General features: G+C 39.8%; 1 protein-coding gene across 1 annotated transcript in view; it reads left to right on the forward strand.

The window, feature by feature from the left end:
* CERS6 (ceramide synthase 6) overlaps window positions 1-19876 on the forward strand; it is a 330585-nt gene that overhangs the window by 77082 nt on the left and 233627 nt on the right. The window contains exon 2 of the mRNA XM_047772807.1: window positions 16279-16384. Coding sequence (XP_047628763.1) covers window positions 16279-16384 — 106 coding nt within the window. The remainder of the gene's footprint in view (window positions 1-16278; window positions 16385-19876) is intronic.

Consider the following 19876-nt stretch of genomic DNA (forward strand, 5'->3'; position numbering starts at 1 on the left):
TTAGTTGATGTCACTAAAACATTGAGCTCTTTTCCTCTTTTGTGAAACAGTCATAATAAAATCTGTTTTCTTATCCCTTGGAGATATTTTGAAGATTGACTGAGATGAAGTGTAAAAGTGCTTGGTGAATTGTAAGGCACCCGGCAAATGTAAGGAATTAAAGGATTAATGCATTACAGGAAGGCTTGAAACTCTCCCAGACCTAACATTTAGCTTGAGGGCCAATTTTGAGGCAAATCTACCAGTAACAAGGTCTTGTAAGACAATCTGTCAGCAGACCTTGAAGGCCTGCTTCCTGCACCTCGGCTTTCCTCGGCTGATCCTCTGAAGAAGATGAGTGAGTGATAAAGGATGCCTAGACCCCGCCACAGAGTGAGGATGAGGTCAGTGGCAAGGAAGGTGTCTGAGGGGTACAGTTAAAGGGAACTCTGAGGCACTCTGTCAGAGCTCTTGATTTCTGCTCTGTGTCAAAAGCTGACAGATGTGCTGGAAGTGGCAGTTAGAGGTGGAGTTGCCGAAACTGCAGCCAGTAAGTTAAAAAAGGTACAGCTGACAGAGTGACAAATTCTGTGAGGGTGCAGGAATATCTCCTCAGTGAGAGGTTCAGAAAGTATCATTCTCAGTGTGCCAAGGAGAGCCGATTGAAAATAAAGCCTTCCTCCTACATGTACAATATTCCCCAAAGATTTTACAGACAATTATGGTAATTTCATAAGCATCATAGTGCTATGAAAACATCCGCTTACTCCTAGTGATAATGCCTTAAAGACTTTCCTGACCACAAAGGTATTTTTGTATAGAAATATACACTATTCCATTTTTCTTCTTATAAATATCTTTAATGCCTTCTACATCTTATATTGTGCAAAATTCAGGGGCATTTTTTATTGTTTGAAAAAAAGACAATTTCTTTGATTATTTTGAACTTCATCTTGAATGGCTAGGTTTTATGTTGCTAGAACTCATGGTAAAAGAGCTGAAGTCTAGAGTTTTTGTTTATTTTTTCAGAATCCTGGAAATGCAGAGCAAGCAGAGGCAGTTTTGACACTTCTCAAGTCAACTTGGGCTTTCCAAGGATCTTAGCTTTCAGTTGGTGGCACTCAGCCTTCTAGTCTCTGATCTGCACCTCTGATCACGTTGGAGTGGACTTGACTGACAGGTCCCTTTACTACAGCTTTTTACAATCTGTAAGGCTGTAAGGCTGTAATTTTTCAGCAGCCTCTTGTGAATATTTTTTAACAACAGCAACAACAACAAAAACAACAACAACAACAAAGTCTTTGCCCATGATTATTTATTAATGAAAGAGGCCCATTGTCTAAGGATTCCTTCTACTCCCTTAAGTAATAGAATAAAGTAAGATTCAGAAAAGAATCCTTAAAATACTAAAAAAATAAAAATCTAAAGTTAGAATAGAAAAAGATGAATGAGGAAAGGTTTATGAGATTCAGGCTGTTTATTCTTGAAGCAGGAGGAATGCAGGATGACTTAATGAGTGTTTTCAAATACTTGAGGAAGTTATTGACTGTACTGTCTCTCTCCAATGGGCTGAGAGAAGAGGAAATGGGTTTATATTTCAGCTCAAAAGAATGATACAGGAAGACCATTTTTGAGTCACGCGTGATGAAAAGCTAAAATAGGATACCAAGGGAAGACTGTTTTTCCTACTTTTTATTTTGAAATAATTATAGAATCTATAATTATAGATTATAGATTCACAGGAAATTGCAAAGAAATGTAGTTCATGCTCAAAAGAAGTTTTTGAATGACTGCTCTAGAAAGAAAGTGTGGCTTGGAAGAGGGAGGCTGGACCAAACAACATAGTTAAGCTCTTAAATTTTCTTGTTCTTTCATGAATCTTTGCCATCCTTGTGTTCTTCCCCAAACAAGTTTCCTACTAGAGATTACTGCCCAGCACAGACTATAGGTCCTTCTAATGTGCGAAATGTGTACCTCTTATAATGCCAATCTAAGATGAACCAGCATTTACCAAAAATTTCCCAAATGTTGAACACTGCGCTGTGAGGTTTACATTCATTCTGTCAGTACTTACACATATTCTGTGAAGTAGGTTTTATTGTCTTCATTTCATAAATGTAACTGGGGTTCAGGAATATTAAACAGCTTTAAAACATTCTAAACTCAGAGCAGATTCATGTGGGATATGGACTGGCTCTAAAAAAATGTTCCTTTCTATCCGATGATGCTACCTAGAAAAGAAATTCATATTTTTTCCTAAGGAGAGAACTGTCTTCTGTCTGTACGCTGCTCTGTGTGCTGTCTTCCTCTGTCTCTGCCCTTGTCCCATTGGTCTCAAGATGTCAATGATTTAGAAATATTTCCCAACGTGAACAGAGTGTAATTCTGACTTTCATTGTCTGGATGAAGAAATAGAGAAGTTCTGTGGTATCTGAAGGCACAGGCAGAAACAGTTACTTTCTGGAGGCATCTCAAAACTCTCTCAGTGTGTTTAGTGAATGTGGGAAACATTTTTCTTGAAGTGATTTCCGTTTCATATCTTTTGGTGTTCCTGTTGACTTGAATCTCATCCTTTTCTCAGCTTGACAAGGCACTGAAATGGCATTTTGTTTTTCTTCCACCTCTTCTTCTCTCCCTTGTCTCAGGCACAGTGGAGTCCTTTGCTTGAAGAGCTCCATGGAATTAACTGAATTGCAGCTGTCTTAGGGCTTTCCATGTTTGATTTTGAGGTTACTGAGGTTCTGAGTCTTACTTGGCATAGAGGTTATTGAGTTCCTCTCAATTTTTAAAGATATTTATTTTTTATTTTTTGGAATTTAAAGTTTGGACTCTCATTTTAAGATGTTGAAAAACCTACGAAAGCATAAAAAAGAATGTTAAGGTAAGCCACAGTCCTATTATCCGGCAATAGCACATCTTCAGCTTCTTTTATATATTAGAGATTTGTCTGTGTACGCTAAGTGGTTGTCATATAAACATTATTGTACCTCTTGTTTTTGAGCATTTTTCCATGTTATTAAATATTCAGTGAACACATTTAATTGCGGTTTATCTTTCAAATAAATATAAAGCATACACATGCCCAAACTTAAATAACACAGAAAATTATGAAATGCAAATTAAGCTTCCTAACCCCCTCCAAAATTATCACCGTTAACAATTTCTCACTACTCTTTCTGATAAAAGTGTTTTTTAAGTACACAAATGAATATTATAATTGTTGTGCTGTATGTTGCATTTTGCATTTACAGTTGTGTCTTGAAGATATACCTTATTTTAACAATCTTACAGAATTCTATCATATGGATGGGCTGTATTTCACGTGGGTCCTTCTGATAAATACTGTTCCCTGTCTTTTTTGTTATTTCAGGCAGTACTACAATCAGCTTTCTTTTAAAAAATGCCAATGTCCCTGGAGGGTAAATTTCTAGTAGAATATATAGCAGGTAACACCCACAGGGGTTTAGGCAGTTTGACAGTTCTCAAATGCTGGTAAATTGCTTTTCAAAGATTGCATCAGTTTACACATGGAGGAATTTACCAGAGTACCTGTTTCTTCTTACTCTTGCCAGTATTGGAATTTATTAAAATTTCAAATTTTTTGCAAATGTTATGGGTGATAATGGTACAATGTTTTGATATCAGCTGTTAAATAAGTGAGCATGATCATCTTTTCATATGTTTATGGGTCATTGTTGCTCATTTCTGTGAACCATCCATTTATATCCTCTATGCAGTCTTTACTAAACCTGGCATTCTTGTCCTCCAAATCCTCACATTATCAGACCCAGCCTGAAGAGTATGAAATGGTATCTTTGCATTTTCCTGATGATGTTGAGTATCTTTGTATGTTTATTTTTTATTTTATTTTTTTGTCTTTTTAGGGCTGCACCTGCAGCATATGGAGGTTCTCAGGCTGGGGTCTAATTGGAGCTGTAGCCGCCGGCCTACGCCAGAGCCACAGCAACGCGGGTTCCGAGCTGCACCTGCGACCTACACCACAGCTCACGGCAACACCAGATCCTTAACGGACTGAGCGAGGCCAGGGATTGAACCCATGTCCTCACAGATACTGTTGGGTTCGTTAACGACTGAGCCATGATGAGAACTCCTATCTGTATGTTTATTGATATTTGTTTTCTTTTCTGGAGATTGTCTAACATGTTGGGACTTTGTCCAGAGTTTTTGTACTGCTAGAAAGAGTCCAATGGCTGTTTCCTGAGATGGTCTTCCAAAACAGCAGAAAATAAGAACATCATAAATTGATGTAACCATTAAATACATAAATATATAATTTCTTAGAAGAAATATTCAAAATAGGAAAATAAAGCAGAATAAATATATAGTAATAAAATTATAGTATATATAGTGATAACATTTTTTAATGAAAATGTGGTAAACAAAGTATGAAAAACATGGCAGAGTATGGGAGAAGAGCAGCAGAAAAATGCTTAAACGCTGATAGTATTTATCTTTGGATGATGACATTCCTGGTGATTTTATTCCATGTGCTTTTTGTTACTTTTATGTTTTCTTTTTTGTCTTTTGTCCTTTGAGGGCCACACTTGCAGCATATGGAGGTTCCCAGGCTAGGGGTCTAATTGGAGCTGTTGCTGCCTGCCTATGCCAGAGCCACAGCAACATAGGATCTGAGCGGTGTCTGCAGCCTACACCACAGCTCACAGCAATGCTGGATCCTTAACCCACTGAGTGAGGCCAGGGATCGAACCTACAACCTCATGGTTCCTAGTCGGATTTGTTTCCGCTGTGCCAAGATGGGAACTCCACTTTTATGTTTTCTTTATTGTACATGACTTAAAATCCACAAAAGTTATAAAAATGAAACCTCAATGAAATGTTTTTTTTTGTCTTTTTTTAGCTATTTCTTGGGCCGCTCCCGTGGCATATGGAGGTTCCCAGGCTAGGGGTCTAATTGGAGCTGCAGCCACCAGCCTACGCCAGAGCCACAGCAACACGGGTTCTGAGCTGCACCTGCAACCTACACCACAGCTCACGGCAACGCCAGATCGTTAACCCACTGAGCAAGGGCAGGGACCGAACCTGCAACCTCATGGTTCCTAGTCGGATTCGTTAACCACTGCGCCATGACGGGAACTCCTGAAATCTTGATGACAGCTAGAGATTTTTTTGAGCTTTTGGAGATCATGAACTATTGTACAATTTATAATTGTCTTGGCCCCATTCATAATTCTCTCTCACTGCTAAGTTCATTATAATTTTATGAACCACACCACCTTTTCCCCACCTGGGTTTTATTGTTGCCCAGCGATGTAGGAAACACAGGAGAATGACAATGCTGAATTCCTCTGATAAAACATAATATCAGTTGTTATTTTTCAAACTTTATCCTATCACATGCTTTTTTTATAGTTATGATTTTAGTATATAGTGCCTGCTTTTTAAAATTACCATTCTATTATAAATTTTCATGGCCCCCAAAGTGATGTGTCCTTTTTAATAGCTATGTCATGTTTCATGGGGTCTTTATACTCTAATTTATTTAAATATGACACATTGGAGTCACCCTAGGGTTCTTGAATCTCTTTTCTTATTTATTTATACTCACCGCCCAGATGGTTTCATCAGTCTTGTGGCTTTATGTGCCATGTGTATGTTAATGACACCACGTTTGTGCCTCTAGCCCCAACCTCTCCTGAGTCCCAACTGCCTACTGGACATTTCCAGTTATAAGCCTAAGAGCCTGATAAGCCTAACTTCTTCCAAACTAACTCTGTCAATCAGGTATTCAGGCCAAAGACCTGTCGACATCTTTATTCATCTGTTCCTCTCTCATCCCAAAATCAGTCCAGTGAACGCTGTGGGCCTAACTTTCAAGACAGTCTGAGGACTCGATCATGTCTCATCACCTCTTTTGCCACCACTCCCTTTGCGCCACTGTCATCTCTTGCCGGGATAACTGGAGAAACCCCCCAGTTGGCCTGGCTACTCCCCATCCTCCCTCCTCTTCTGTCTGTTCCCAAGAGAGGAGCTAGGGATTCTGGTAAAATATAGATCAGTCATTTCGGTTTTTGTCTTAGAGTCCTGCAGTGGCTTCCTGCCTCATTCAGGGTAAAAACCAAAATCCTTCAAATAGCCCACAAGGTACAGTGATGTGGCTGCCTGTCACTCTGATGCCCTTTTCTCCTCTCACTCTTGCTAAGTCTGCCCTAGCCTCATTGGCCCTCAGGACATGCCTTCAACATCTCAGGCATACTCCTTCCTCAAGGCCTTTGCCCTTCGCTGCTGTTCCTTCTAGAATGTTCTTCCTCTACTTGTCTTCTGAGTTGATTTCATTGCCTTCTTAGGAATCTTCTCACTTTCTCAAGGGCCTTCCCTGACCAGTCTGTTGTTCAGTCCCACCCCATCCTTCTCAGTAGGCTTTGTTTTTCTCTCTAGTACTTTTCACTATCTTGCATCATACTTCATTTATTTTCCATCTGCCTTCCTCCCTGCTAGAATGTAAACTACACAAAAGCAGAGGTTTTGTTCACTGCTGTATCCCCAGTGCTTAGAGCAGGGCTGAGGCATCATAGGTACTCAGTGAGTCATTTGTTAGTGAATCATAAAGCTGTTTACCATTTTCCCTATTATAAATGATGGTTCATGAAAATTTTTAGCTTTCTAGTGTTTTTTTGTGTGTGTGACAAATTTCTCTATATAAATACCTAAAGTGAGATTTCTGAGTGAGGGCCTTTGACTATATCACAATATTTTAACAGTGTTTTTTTTTTTGTTTGTTTGTTTAACAGCTGCACCTGTGGCACATGGAAGTTCCCAGGCAAGGGACTGAATCTGAACTGCAGCTCTGACCTGTGCTGCAGCTGCGGCAATGCTGGATCCTTTAACACACTGCATGAAACTGGGAATCTTATCCTGCACCTCTGCAGAGATCCAAGCTGTTGCAATCAGCTTCTTAACCCACTGCCACAGGGGGAATGTCAACTCCTTAACAGTGTCTTTTAAATCAACTTTTAATATTTTAGACAAAGGAGAAAATGTTGTTTTTATTAATAGATTATGTTAGGACTGACCAGGTCTAAATCTTATCTAAGCTATTTAACCTTTAAGACTTTGAGCAGCTCTTTTAACCTCTTTGAAACTTAGTTTATATTTCTGTAAAATGGGACTAAAATTTACTTGGAAGAGGTTGTTGAGCTTAAAAAAAATGAATAAAACATTGCAAAAGACTTGACACATTGTAACTGTCAATAAATAAACATGTTTCCTCTCTCCATAGTGGCCTTCTTTCCACTAAATGTTTTCTGAAGCAGTTTTATCTTAGAGTTGTCCAATACACAGTCCCACATATACATCTGATCACTCAGGCACATGCACACATGTAAAATCTAGACACACACCCACATAGATTTCAGTATCCAATCTGTACTGTTCTCATGAGTTTTACATTTTGAATACTTTCTGTGCCCCTAGCCATGGCACATTTATAACTGGTGGATAGTGGAGTTTCTGGAAGTACTGGTGATCAAGCAGGGGATTGAATAAGTCACCTCTTCTCATTCCTTCTTTCTTGAATGTTCACTTGTGTGTACTTAGGTTTCTTTCCAGCACAGTTTGGGGTGGGACGTTTGTTATTTAGCCTAATTTGGTTTAAATATTTAATCAGTTGTTAATTGGTCATGATTAATTTCAAAGACCTTCCAAGTACTTTTTTGTTTGTTTGTCTTATAATGGCCGCACATGTGACCCAAGCCATAGCTATGGCAATGCCGGATCCTTTAACCCATTGTGCCAGGCAGGAGATTGAATCTGCACCTCTGCAGCCACCCTAGATGCTGCAGGTTCCTAACCCATTGTGCCACTGGGGGAACTTCTTCCGAGTCCTTTTGTATTTACCAGTATATTTACCATTTCTGATGTTTCCATTCTTTCCTGAGATCTAATCCTCCCTCTGATTTTCTTCCTTTCAGCCCAAAAACTCCCTGTAGTATTCTTGAAGCAGTGGTTTGGTGGCAGACAAATTCCCTTTATTTTCCTTTCACCTTTGTTCTTTGAAGGATGGTTTTAATGGATAAGGGATTTGGGGGTAATAGTTTTTTTGATTTTGTTTTTGCTTCTAACACTTTAAAGATGTTTCACTGTGATTGAGCTTCCATGGTATCTGATGAGAAGTACTTTGTTTTTCAAATTATTGTTCATTGTATGTAATGTGCCATTTTGTCTGGTGACTTTCAATATTTCCTCTTTACCTTTGGTTTTTCTTTTAAATTAAATTTTATTTTTTTAAATTATTTCCCCAATACAATTTTGCTTTTCTACTGTACAGCATGGTGACCCAGTTACACATACATGTACACATTCTGTTTTCTCACATTTATCATGCTCCATCATAAGTGACTAGACAGTGCTACACAGCAGGATCTCATTGCTAGTCCATTCCAAAGGCAATAGTTTGCATCCATTAACCCCAAGCTTCCAACCCACCCCACTCATTCCCCCTCCCCCTTGGCAACCACAAGTCCAAGTGCATGATTTTCTTTTCTGTGGAAAAGTTCATTTGTGCCCTATATTAGATTCCAGATATAAGTGATAGCATATGGTATTTGTCTTTCTCTTTATGACTTTCTTCATTCAGTATGAGAGTTTCTAGTTCCATCCATGTTGCTGCAAATGGCATTATTTTGTTCTTTTTTATGGCTGAGTAGTATTCTATTGTGTATATATACCAATTCAATCATCTGTTGATGGACATTTGGGTGGTTTCCATGTCCTGGCTATTGTGAATAGTGTGCAATGAACACACGGGTGGATGTGTCTTTTTTAAGGAAAGTTTCGTCTGGATATATGCCCAAGAATGAGATTGCTGGGTCATGAGTTTGTGATTTTTGTTCAGGTTTTCCTTTTTTTGAATTTATCTATTTTGGAGGTTCTTGAGCATCTTAGATCTCTTTGCTTATGTCTTTTATCAGATTTGGGAAGTTATAGATTATTATTTCTTCTAATATTTTGTCTTCCCAGTCTGTTCTCCTTTTTCCCTGAAATTCCAATTACACATATGTTAGCCTTTTTGAAATTGTTCCACAAATCTTCAGTGTCTGTTTCTTTATTTTTTTCATTTTTTTTCTTTCTCTTGCTCAGATTGCATGATTTCTATTGACCTATTTTGAAGTTCACTGAATGTCTTTGCATGTCTTTACCCCTAAAATTGGACCCTATTTTCCTCATTCTCTGTTAATATATTAGATTGTATCCTGGACATTGTGTATGTTATGTTGTAGACATTCTGTTTTTTTTTTTTTTTAACATTACTCTGAATAGTGTTGAGATGTTTTGTATTAACAAGCAATTTACTCAGGTTCAAATTGTGGCCTGTAGTGCCTGCAGTCAGTGGACAGTGGCTTCAGTTTCCATTCAGGTCTTTAAACCTTATGTACAAGGTTTATGTACAAGCTCCTAGATGCTCTCAGTTTACCCTGTACATACAGGGTTCAGGGGTCAGCCAGAATCATGCTTTTTTTGTTTGTTTGTTTTAAGAATCTTTGCTTCTTTTATGGTCAGAATTAGGGGTTAGCTTCCCTGGCTTTCCCCCTTTCACAGTTCTCTAGTCTCTCTGATTTCCCCAAGCTCTTTCGCTGGTCCCTGCAGCTAGAAAGACAGTGTGTTTTCCTGTCAAAGCTTTATCTGCTTCTGTGATTGTCTGATCTCAGAGTCGAGCTGCAAACTAAATATATAAATAAATAAATGGAAGCTCACTCTCTGCTGGTTTCCTGCTCCAGCTTTTGACTTCTCTCCAAAATCTGCTTGCTTTTATTTTGTCTCCAGAGCCCTCAGGTAGTTTTGGGGTTTTTTTCGGGGTTAGGGGAGGGTCTGCATGTTGTGCAGAGTTTTTAAAGATGAAAAATCAACTTATCAGGAGCTTGTTTCTCCACATCAAAAACAGAATACTTCTAATTATTTTTTAAATTGAAATCTTTACGGAGGTAGTTGTAGGTTCACACGCAGTTGTAAAAAGGACTCATATGTCCTTCCCCACTTCCCCCCCAAGGGTGAGATTCTGTAAAACTATAGTGTGACATCACTACCAGGATATTGATATAATCTATTGAACTTACACAGATTTCCCCAATGATGCATTTGTGTGTGTGTGTGTGATTTGATTCACATATGTAGGTTTTGTGTGTCCACCACCAATAGCCATCCGACTTTGAAAAGTGTAGGAAATTGATTAAGAGTCAGAAGGACGAAGTCTCTGGCCATGCTCCCCACAGAAGATGATCTCATAGTATTAAGTGATTAGACCTGACCTGTGCCTGTAAACATTTATTTATTTTTTTTATCAATGTCCTTTTTTTCCACATTGTAAATTTGTTTGAGGGCAAGAATTACTTCATGGTTTGTGTATATCTTTAGGCCACCCCTGCCCAGAACTTACCTTGGTGCTCTGTGCAGAGACGTTCAATTCATGTTTAAAACAAAAACGTGTTGCTGAACGGAACTAAAAAGTAGGACTGTCTTAGGTGTTTCCTCTGCTTTTAAATGGAGACTGGTATTTTTCAAAGCTTATTATATTTACTTTCAAATATGTTATACTACATGAAAGTACTTCATAGGTGTTTGATCTTTTGAAGGTGGTGTTGCTGCCTTTGATAAAAAAGTAATTAGGTGAGCTTTTCCTCGTAGAGGCAGTCATCAAAGCTTGAAAGTACATATTCCCTTTCAACTATGATATGTGTAGGTACTGTGCCTCACCCTATGTCTGTCTCTCATTCTGTTTTTTTTCTCTCCTAAGATAACCCTGTGAAAGACAGCTTTTGTGAACTTACTCTCTTAGAGCCAGCATTGGGGGAAAAAAAAAAAAATCCAGCATTTTTCTAATGGACCAAGACAGTAGGTGATAAAATTATAGTAGTTTTGTAACTATATGAGTTTTATTTGGTACTTAATATGCTCTCTCTTTAGAAAAAAAAAAAAAGGCTGGCAGCAATTCATAAATCCTTTGGAGAATAAACATAAAATTTATATATTTTCATAAAATCTGATATGATATATCACATATGTTTTTTATATATCACATACTACTTTTAGGAGGATAAAAATTATATCTTTTTCTTCTTTTGTTTGGGATTTGAAAGTGTTTTCTGCCTATCTGGTGAAATTTCTTAAATCTTGGAAATTAAGTGTTTGGCTCTCTGTACTGGATCAGTTAAAAAGAGAATGCTCAGCTGAGAGGCTGACAGAGCCTACGTGATAACTCTGTGGGCAGCTTTGACTTCATAGTGTCAATGGAAATTATATAAACAGTATTTGAGCAGTCAGTCTCTTACCCTCTGCATCCCAAATGAGGATTCTGAGTAGATGTGGGTATTTAAGGGAGTTAAAATGTACGACCCCTATGAGAAAAGTAGGAAGGGCACCTGCCATTGTATTTTAGCTTATTTTTTCATTCATTCATCCATCCATCAAATAATCATTGAGTTCCTGCAGTATTCCGGGCTTTTCATAAACGTATTCTATGACATAGTTACTTCTTTCAAAGGAGTCCAGCGGTTTGATTTATTTGGCATACCCATCATGGGCCATTTATTTTTATTATTTTTTTTTATTTTTATTTTTTGTCTTTTTGTCTTTTTGTTGTTGTTGTTGTTGTTGTTGCTATTTCTTGGGCCGATCCTGCGGCATATGGAGGTTCCCAGGCTAGGGGTTGAATCGGAGCTGTAGCCACCGGCCTACGCCAGAGCCACAGCAACTCGGGATCTGAGCCGCGTCTGCAACCTACACCACAGGTCACGGCAACGCCGGACTGTTAACCCACTGAGCAAGGGCAGGGACCGAACCCGCAACCTCATGGTTCCTAGTCGGATTCGTTAACCACTGCGCCACGACGGGAACTCCCATGGGCCATTTAAATGGTAAGGATCTTCAACTTTGAATTGAGTTAAATTCTGTTAAATTTGTCTGTCACTCCTCACTCCCCCAAAGAACTCTCCCCCCGCAATCCTCAGATTTGGGACTTAGCCTGGTCGATAAATTAAGATGGGGAGCTGATGATAACGTTGACCTTCCTGGGAGAGAAATATCATGTCTTCTGCTTTCCTTCCCCTGGAGGTAGAGGCCACTCACCTCCATAAACCTCTCTGCAAAGCCGAGGGTGTAAAGCCTCATCGGGTTGAGGGGAATGAATGGGTTTGTATGCTAGGCTCCTTGGAGGTGGGGTCTTCTTTCACTAAGGCCATTCCAGCTCCATGAGAGAGACCACACACACAAGAAAGAGGACACGCATATTCATACAACTCTCCCATGTGAAGTGTGGGCCCAGCACCCTAGAAGGCCATGGGAGTTGATAAGGGAGCTGGAAAGAGTTGGGCCCTGGGAGAAGGCCCTTGTGGATGGGCTCGGAACCTGAGGCATTGCCGGTGCGGATTCAGTATAGACCCAGGCCAGGCCCGAGGCTTGATGATAAGGGTTACTACAATTTATTGCCCAAATGGGGAACACTTAAAAAATCATTGCAGCAGAATTTCAAACAGGGATGCTGTTGTCAGTAAGGGTGGTACCATGAATAATGATGCTGGGACAGTCAGACTGTGAGGGTAAACTGAGGTAGGCAGTTACTCTTCCTGATGGACCCTTGTCCTTTTTCAGTTGCCTGTCTTGGATTCTGGTTTCTTCTTTGCCTGGTACTTTCAGAACTTGTTGAGTATGCATGGCTTGTCACAGCATAGCTGAAGCTGAGTGGGTTACTGTACCCAGAGAGTCACAGTATGTAAATGCTATGGTGTGAAACCAAACACATGGCTCACAGCAAAGACTTTAGACAAAGAAACCATGTGACATTAGGTTTTAACAAATACATGCATTTGTATATATACACACTTTATATACTTATGTAATGATTATTATAATTTTTTACATATGAGGACACTGAGGTGCAGACAGATTAATTTCTGAAGCTCGGGCTCCTTAGGCAGATAGTTGCAGAGAAAATTCCCACCCTATCCTTTGGACATTGCTTTAAAAATATATTTACAAAGCATCTCATTTATATGATGATTTTTATTATCAAAATTTGATGTTTGATGGTGAAAGCATATGCCATCTTTAAGATACTATTATTAGTTCTTGAAATTTAAAGAAGTGTTTCTAAAAAGTGGTTTGAAGTTTAAAAAGAGGAGGAGTGAGGTGTAAAACATTTTATTGGAAAACATACTAAAAGAACCTCTTTGAATGCTTTTGAAACATTTACTGGGAGATGATAGGAAAAGTTGTTCTTGAAGACATTCTGTTGAGTGGATTTCTTAACTCTCTTACTTGCCCTCTACTAACTGGTCTGGGGCACACAGAGAAGGTCTGTTAACTTGTCAAGAGCACTCACAACAATAGTAGCAGGAGTGAAAACATATTTCCAGAAGGTAGCCAGTTGATCAAATTTCTTGACCCTCTCCTGGGTATGCCTAGCATTGTCATGGCATATTCAGAGATGAAATGATCAACCTTTGGATTTAGACTCTTCCTTCTTTTGGGGCACGGACATGCCCACAGCATGTGGAAGTCCCTGGGCCAGGGACTGAACCTACATCACATCCGTGACCCAGGCTGCTGCAGTGACATCATCAGATCCTTAACCTGCTGTGCCACAGGAGAACATCAGAAAAAGAGAGCAGATCATGTACTAGACCTGAAGGTTGTTACAAGGATGCTGATGACAAATTCCAAAAGGGAATCTGAACATAATGTTTCAGAAGTTATGGGAATTGGAACACAGGGGAGAACTAGGGAGAAATCTAACAGGAAAGAGAAGAAGGTAGCCATTGGAAGTACTGATTTTGGCGTTTATACCAAATTAATCTTACTATTTTACCTTTTGTTTTTTTTTAACTTCTGCTGATCTCATGTCGTTTCACACCCCTGGTTATACCTAATGATGAAGAGGCAAATAACCACGAAGTAGGAAACTTTGTCAAAGAAATAAGTTCTGGACTTTCTTCTCTGATCATTGCCCATTACCCATCAAACTTTATTTATTTCCACTGGCTACATAGCTCCATGATGACCATTCACAACAGTAATCTCTGTTAAATAACCCAGAGTTATTTTTTAAAATTTCATTTTTTTTAAAAGAAGGTAGAGGTGTAGGTTATATATCTTAGAAAACTTTACATTGAAAAGAATTCAGAGGAGTTCCCATTGCACTCAGTGGGTTAAGAACCCAACATAGTGTCTGTGAGGATGCCAGTTCCATCCCTGGACATGCTCAGTGGATTAAGGATCCAGCATTGCTACAAGCCATGGTGTAGGTTACAGATGTGGCTTGGATTTGGAGTTGCTATGGCTGTGGTGTAGGCCAGCAGCTGCGGTTCCACTTCGATCCCTAGCCTGGGGACTTCCATAGCCACAGGTGTGGCCCTAAAAAGGACCAAAAGAAAAAAAAAATTGAGAATGCCAAAATTTGGGAACACTCCGTTTCTAGAATTATTTACTAGAAAAATGTGGTTATTCTTTCTTCCTAACTTCATCCCAGAGAGCCCGGTGAAACAGATTTTTATATTGTACTTTCTGTGTGTATCTTTCCTGGTTTGGGCTTCCATGTGCAGTACTCCATCTTCCTTTTTGGATAAATTTTTTTCTCTTTTCCTTGAACTAGGACCCAGTAGGAATATATATGGTACCATGTATGTAAACTTCCTTAGTCTCACTTTTAAAAATTTCCTTCTTTGTCTGCTGTTCTTGAATCCCATTCACTAATATTAAAGGAGCTTCAGTGGGGATTTACTCATGGTATGTTTTGTATATGTATTAGTTGCTTTTGACCAACATTAAATTAATATGGGTAATACTTTCACATGATATTATTTGTATTTGTAGAAAATGTTAAATGTCACTACTGAAAAGGGACATTTATCATGCCTTAGTTCTTGAACATTTAGTCTAAAACAACTCTAATGCTTTTCTTTTAAAAAAAGTTTTAGAGGAGTTCCCGTCGTGGCTCAGTGGTTAACGAATCCGACTAGGAACCATGAGGTTGCACGTTCGATCCCTGGCCTTGCTCAGTGGGTTAAGGATCCAGCGTTGCCATGAGCTGTGGTGTAGGTTGCAGATGCGGCTCGGATCCCTCGTTGCTGTGGCTGTGGTGCAGGCTGGCGGCTTCAGCTCCAATTTAGCCCCTAGCCTGGGAACCTCCATATGCCACGGGAGCGGCCCTAGAAATGGTAAGAAGACAAAAAAAAAAAAGTTTTAGAGACAACGTCATGCCTTTGGGATCTCATGCCCTCTGCCTGCCTTCCTTCAGTGTCTCATTCACACATCAGACAGCCAGAAATTCAGCAATTCAGCCAAGTCTTCCTGTTCTTGACATAGTTGTTTGCTTAGGGTAAAAGCAGTGTAGCTGATGCTTACAATAATTTCAGACTTTTTGGCTTGGTTGGGACATCATGCTCTTTGACATCTTTCATTAATCCTTAGAAGAAGAAAGCAAATAACCATAAAGCAGATAATTTTAAGAAGTCATAAGAAATTGGAGCAGAACATCGCATACTCTTTTTCTTTTTTCTTTTTAGAGCCGCACCTGTGGCATATGGAAATTCCCAGGCTGGGGTCAAATTGGAGCTGTAGCTGCTGGCCTACACCACAGCCACAGCAACTCCAGATCCTACACTGCAGCTTGTGGCAAGGCCATATCCTTAACCCACTGAGCTGGGCCAGGGATCGAACCCACAACCTCATGGATACTAGTCAAGTTCTTAACCTGCTGAGACACAATAGGAATTCCCAGCACACTTTATAGAGACAAAAATGACCAGTTTTTTGACTAGCGTTAATCAAAAACATATTCCCTGTACATGTAATCAGATAGTTAGTAAACCCTTTCTCATAGTAAAAATATAAATTGACTTGTGTTAATCAAAAACATATTCCCTGTACATGTAATCAGATAGTTAGTAAACCCTTTCTCATAGTAAAAATATAACTTGACTTGTCAATAAGAATATAAATTACATCATTTTAAAATCAAGATTTGTTTGGTTTACACCTCTTTCTTATGCAGTTTTGTTTGTCGTTTGATAAGTCTTTCTATCTGTTCAGTCCCATTAGAACTTGAGGATCAGGTGGTTTAAATGTTTTAAAAGGGTTTCTTGTTTATTGTTACTGTTGGGCAATTAAAGGAGAGAAAAAGAAATTAAATCTGCTTTATAGGTACCAACATATGCGTGTTGATGTCTACCCATAAAACCCTATCAACACTTTGGGACAATTGAGTAATATTTCACTGATGACATTGAGAACAGCTATAAAAAGAATAACCTGCATTTTTTTCTTTTTTAGATTTGTAGCTAAACCATGTGCCATAGCCCTCAACATTCAGGCCAATGGACCACAAATTGCCCAGCCAAATGCCATTTTGGAAAAGGTCTTCACTGCAATTACAAAGGTACGCTTCTCTTTCTCTGGGATATGAATTGTCATGGCCACTGTTCTCTATCTGAAATCATTCAGTTCCTTCTCTCATATGTCTGAGAACTACTGTTTGACTCACTTCATGCTTGAAGGTGTACTCTTGGAAAGCACACAAGCGTTGTGACTAGACCTAAAAGGGCAGAAGCTGAATATACGTGGGCATGTGTGAGACCTGTTGGTTTACTGCCAAGTTGATGCGAGAAACTTGTTTGGGAAGAATAGTCTAGATTAGAGAGTGATTGGGCTAATTCTGTGCCTCAGTCTCACGGGACCTGAAGCAGTACGTGTATATACCTGTTGGATGGGACTTTGTGGGGGCCACTGGTGGAGCTGCAGAATGTAATTAATGTAAGTATGAGAAAGTGTGCGCGTATGTTCTAGCAGTTGTGATACACAGGCAGGTGTGAACGAAAAAGGGAATAACTAAGGGAGAGAAGAGCTGCCCTATGAAGGCATGAAGAGCAAGGATCAGGAGAGTTATAAATTACAGATTCACTGTAGAGACGGTGGGAGAGGAGAGACTCATTCTGGTGAGTTAAAGTCCAAACCAGAGGTGGGAAGAGGAGGACAGGGCAGGGGAGGAAAAGATTGCCATTCACTGCCAGCTGCTATCTCCTTAAAGAACAAATAGGGGAGGAAGAAGACAGAAGTCAGAAACCCTCAATCTCAGGTCATGAAAAAATTACAGCAGGAGTTTCCTGTCGTGACTCAGTGGAAATGAATCTGACTAGTATCCATGAGGATGCAGGTTCAACCCCTGGCCTCACTCAGTGGGTTAAGGATCCAGCGTTGCGGTGAGCTGTGGTGTGGGTCGCAGAGGCAGCTTGGATCTGGCATTGCTGTGGCTGTGGTGTAGGCCGGCAGCTGCAGTTCCGATTAGACCCCTAGCCTGGGAACCTCCATATGCTGCAGGTGCGGCTCTAAAAAGACCAGAAAAAAAATTACAGAAAATCGTAACATCCACTTATCTTATTCATATTCATCTCTCTCTCTCTCTCTTACTCCTTCATGGACAAGAAGGAAGAAAAGCTTAACATTTTATGAGAAATGTTGTGTGGAGTTTCTGCCACGGGTCAGTGGGTTAAAAATCCAACTCCAGCAGCTTGGGTTGTGGCAGAGACACAGGTTTGATCCCCAGCCAAGCACAGTGGGTTAAAGGATCTGCAGCTGTGGCCTGTGGCTTAAATTCAATTTCTGGCTCAGGGAACTTACATATGTCATGGGTGTAGACGTTAAAAAAAAAAAGAAGAAGTATTGTGTGTTTGTATGGCAAGTGGTTCATTTTCCCTCTTTCATTTTTTTGGAAAAATTACGCAGGCTTCTAAGATGTGATTTAGCCATGCTAAGCAAATTTTATTCCTTTTTTGGTATCTGTGTTGTTAACTGTGTGCCTCGCTTGCCTCTCGTCTTTGCAAACTATTAATTCAAATATTCAGACATGTTTGTTTATTTTTTGGCCTTCATTTCTGCCAAGATTCTCTAGGGTTTTTCCCCTCTATTCTTTTAAAAAATGGTATTTTCCCCTTTAAAAGAGGAAGAAAGCACCCAGTACTTTGTGGATCTCTGCTAAGGAAGAAGAGTAGAATAAATGGAATTTTAGGAAAAGCTCTTCTGGTAGTTGTGTGGGATGATTTTAGATTGCCAGCTTCTAGCCTGAAGGGGTTCATGTCCTATAGTGTTTGAAGGAAGAAAATATTACGGGGAAACTTGCGTTTTTATTTAATATATCAATTTACTGCAGCAAATAACTTCCCTTCTAAGAAAACAGATGTGGAGGGAGTTAGGAAGTTCATTTTTTAATCGCATATTTGTATTTACCTTGTGAACCACTCTAAATGCATAAAAAATGAATTTTCTACCCAAATGTTATGCTTCCCTTTAGAATCCTGCAGTGAACATTTTATTTCCCTTGCCTTATGTTTAGTATGGTTATGGCGAAATTTTATCTATAAAGGTAATGAAAGGATTTTGCAGCCAGGTTGGCTGCTCTGGAGGATATTTGCTTCTAGCTAATTTTAATGATCGTATTCTCTCAGTTTCCAAGGTGATTCTTTTGGAAGTTTCTACATGATTAAAGCAGAAGCCTCAGGTTTTGAATATAAATGCAGCGAAAGTTGGAACTGTTTTTCCTTGAAATCTTTGCAAGTCTCCAGTGTTATTTGTGTTATAAGAAAGCAACAGATCAGTTGACCAGAATAATAGTAGCAGGATTTGTGGATTTTTAAGCAGTGATCATCCAGCATTGTGGCCTTAACTGTGCATGATTCTAGGTCAGGTCACCTTTGGGAAAAGGCACAGTTATCATCTTTCAAGTGTGAAGGAATACACCCTCAAAACTCTTAAAATCTGCTGTGTGTAGGACTGGCTGCGTAATTAGTGGGGGCCAGTGCAGAACCAAAATGTGGGGCCCTTGTTTAGAAAGCACAAAACGCATGCCATTAAAGGCATTAAAATATAAGGCTTTTACTTTTCATGTACAGTCTCTCTTGTGACCTGTCAGGATGGTTTTTTTTGTTTGTTTTTGTTTTTGTTTTTTTTTACTTGCTATTTAATGGCATGCTCCCTCAGGCATTGGATACTCCTGAGGTAAGTGCAGACCCTGACAGATAACCAGGGACCCCACCCTGTGATTTAGTGCACACCCAGCCCACTAGCTGCTGGGATCTGTCTCTTGCCAGCTCCTGTGCTAACATGCCTACCTTTTTCTGGCTGGAGGAGAAGTTGAGACAGGCCTCTCCCCTTTCCATGGGACTACTGACCCAACCCCGGGTGGACCGGTGACCTCCAGTGTATTTCGATCTCTGCTGCAAGACACACACGGTGCCTGGATTGAAGTGAGCAAGAAGCTGGTCCCCAGTGAGTCATCCACCAGTGTACTGGGATGCTGCCAACCCAGGGTGCAGATGACTATCCTCATACCCCATCCTGAGACACTATGGGATATGAACACACAGTTCCACCCCTTTCCATGTTTGCCCCAGGCAGCAGTAGTGACTTGGCAGAGTGGGAAGAGGAAGGTTAGGGGCCTGGGGAGCTGGGGGCTGGGGAAGTAAGTTACCAGACTCATCTGGGGGTAGTGTGTGAGCCAAGATTCTGAGCCCCTGACACATGCTCCCCTGTCTCAGTGGACTTCAATACAAAACACCATTCCCATAGTAACATTATTAAGAATTTCAAGATGGCAGCCATAGAACTTTAAACCCCAAGTGTGAGCCCTTCTGAATCTGGATCCCTGTGTGAGTTCACTGGTCTCATGCCTTGACTGAGCAGTTCTCATCTCCGAAATCAGCTGATAAATTTGACTGCTTTACTCTTCAGCAGTCTTTTTTCCCAAAGTAACATCTATTTGTCTCTCGCTCTCCTTTTTTTTTTCCTCTGTAAATTTAAAGTCTTATACACACTTCAGAGGCTCTACCTCTATTGCAAAATAATCTGAAGCATTGGTTTTTGAATCAGACCTGAGCGG

This window comes from Phacochoerus africanus, chromosome 3, assembly GCF_016906955.1.
Source record: "Phacochoerus africanus isolate WHEZ1 chromosome 3, ROS_Pafr_v1, whole genome shotgun sequence".
Classification (NCBI taxonomy): Eukaryota; Metazoa; Chordata; class Mammalia; order Artiodactyla; family Suidae; genus Phacochoerus; species Phacochoerus africanus.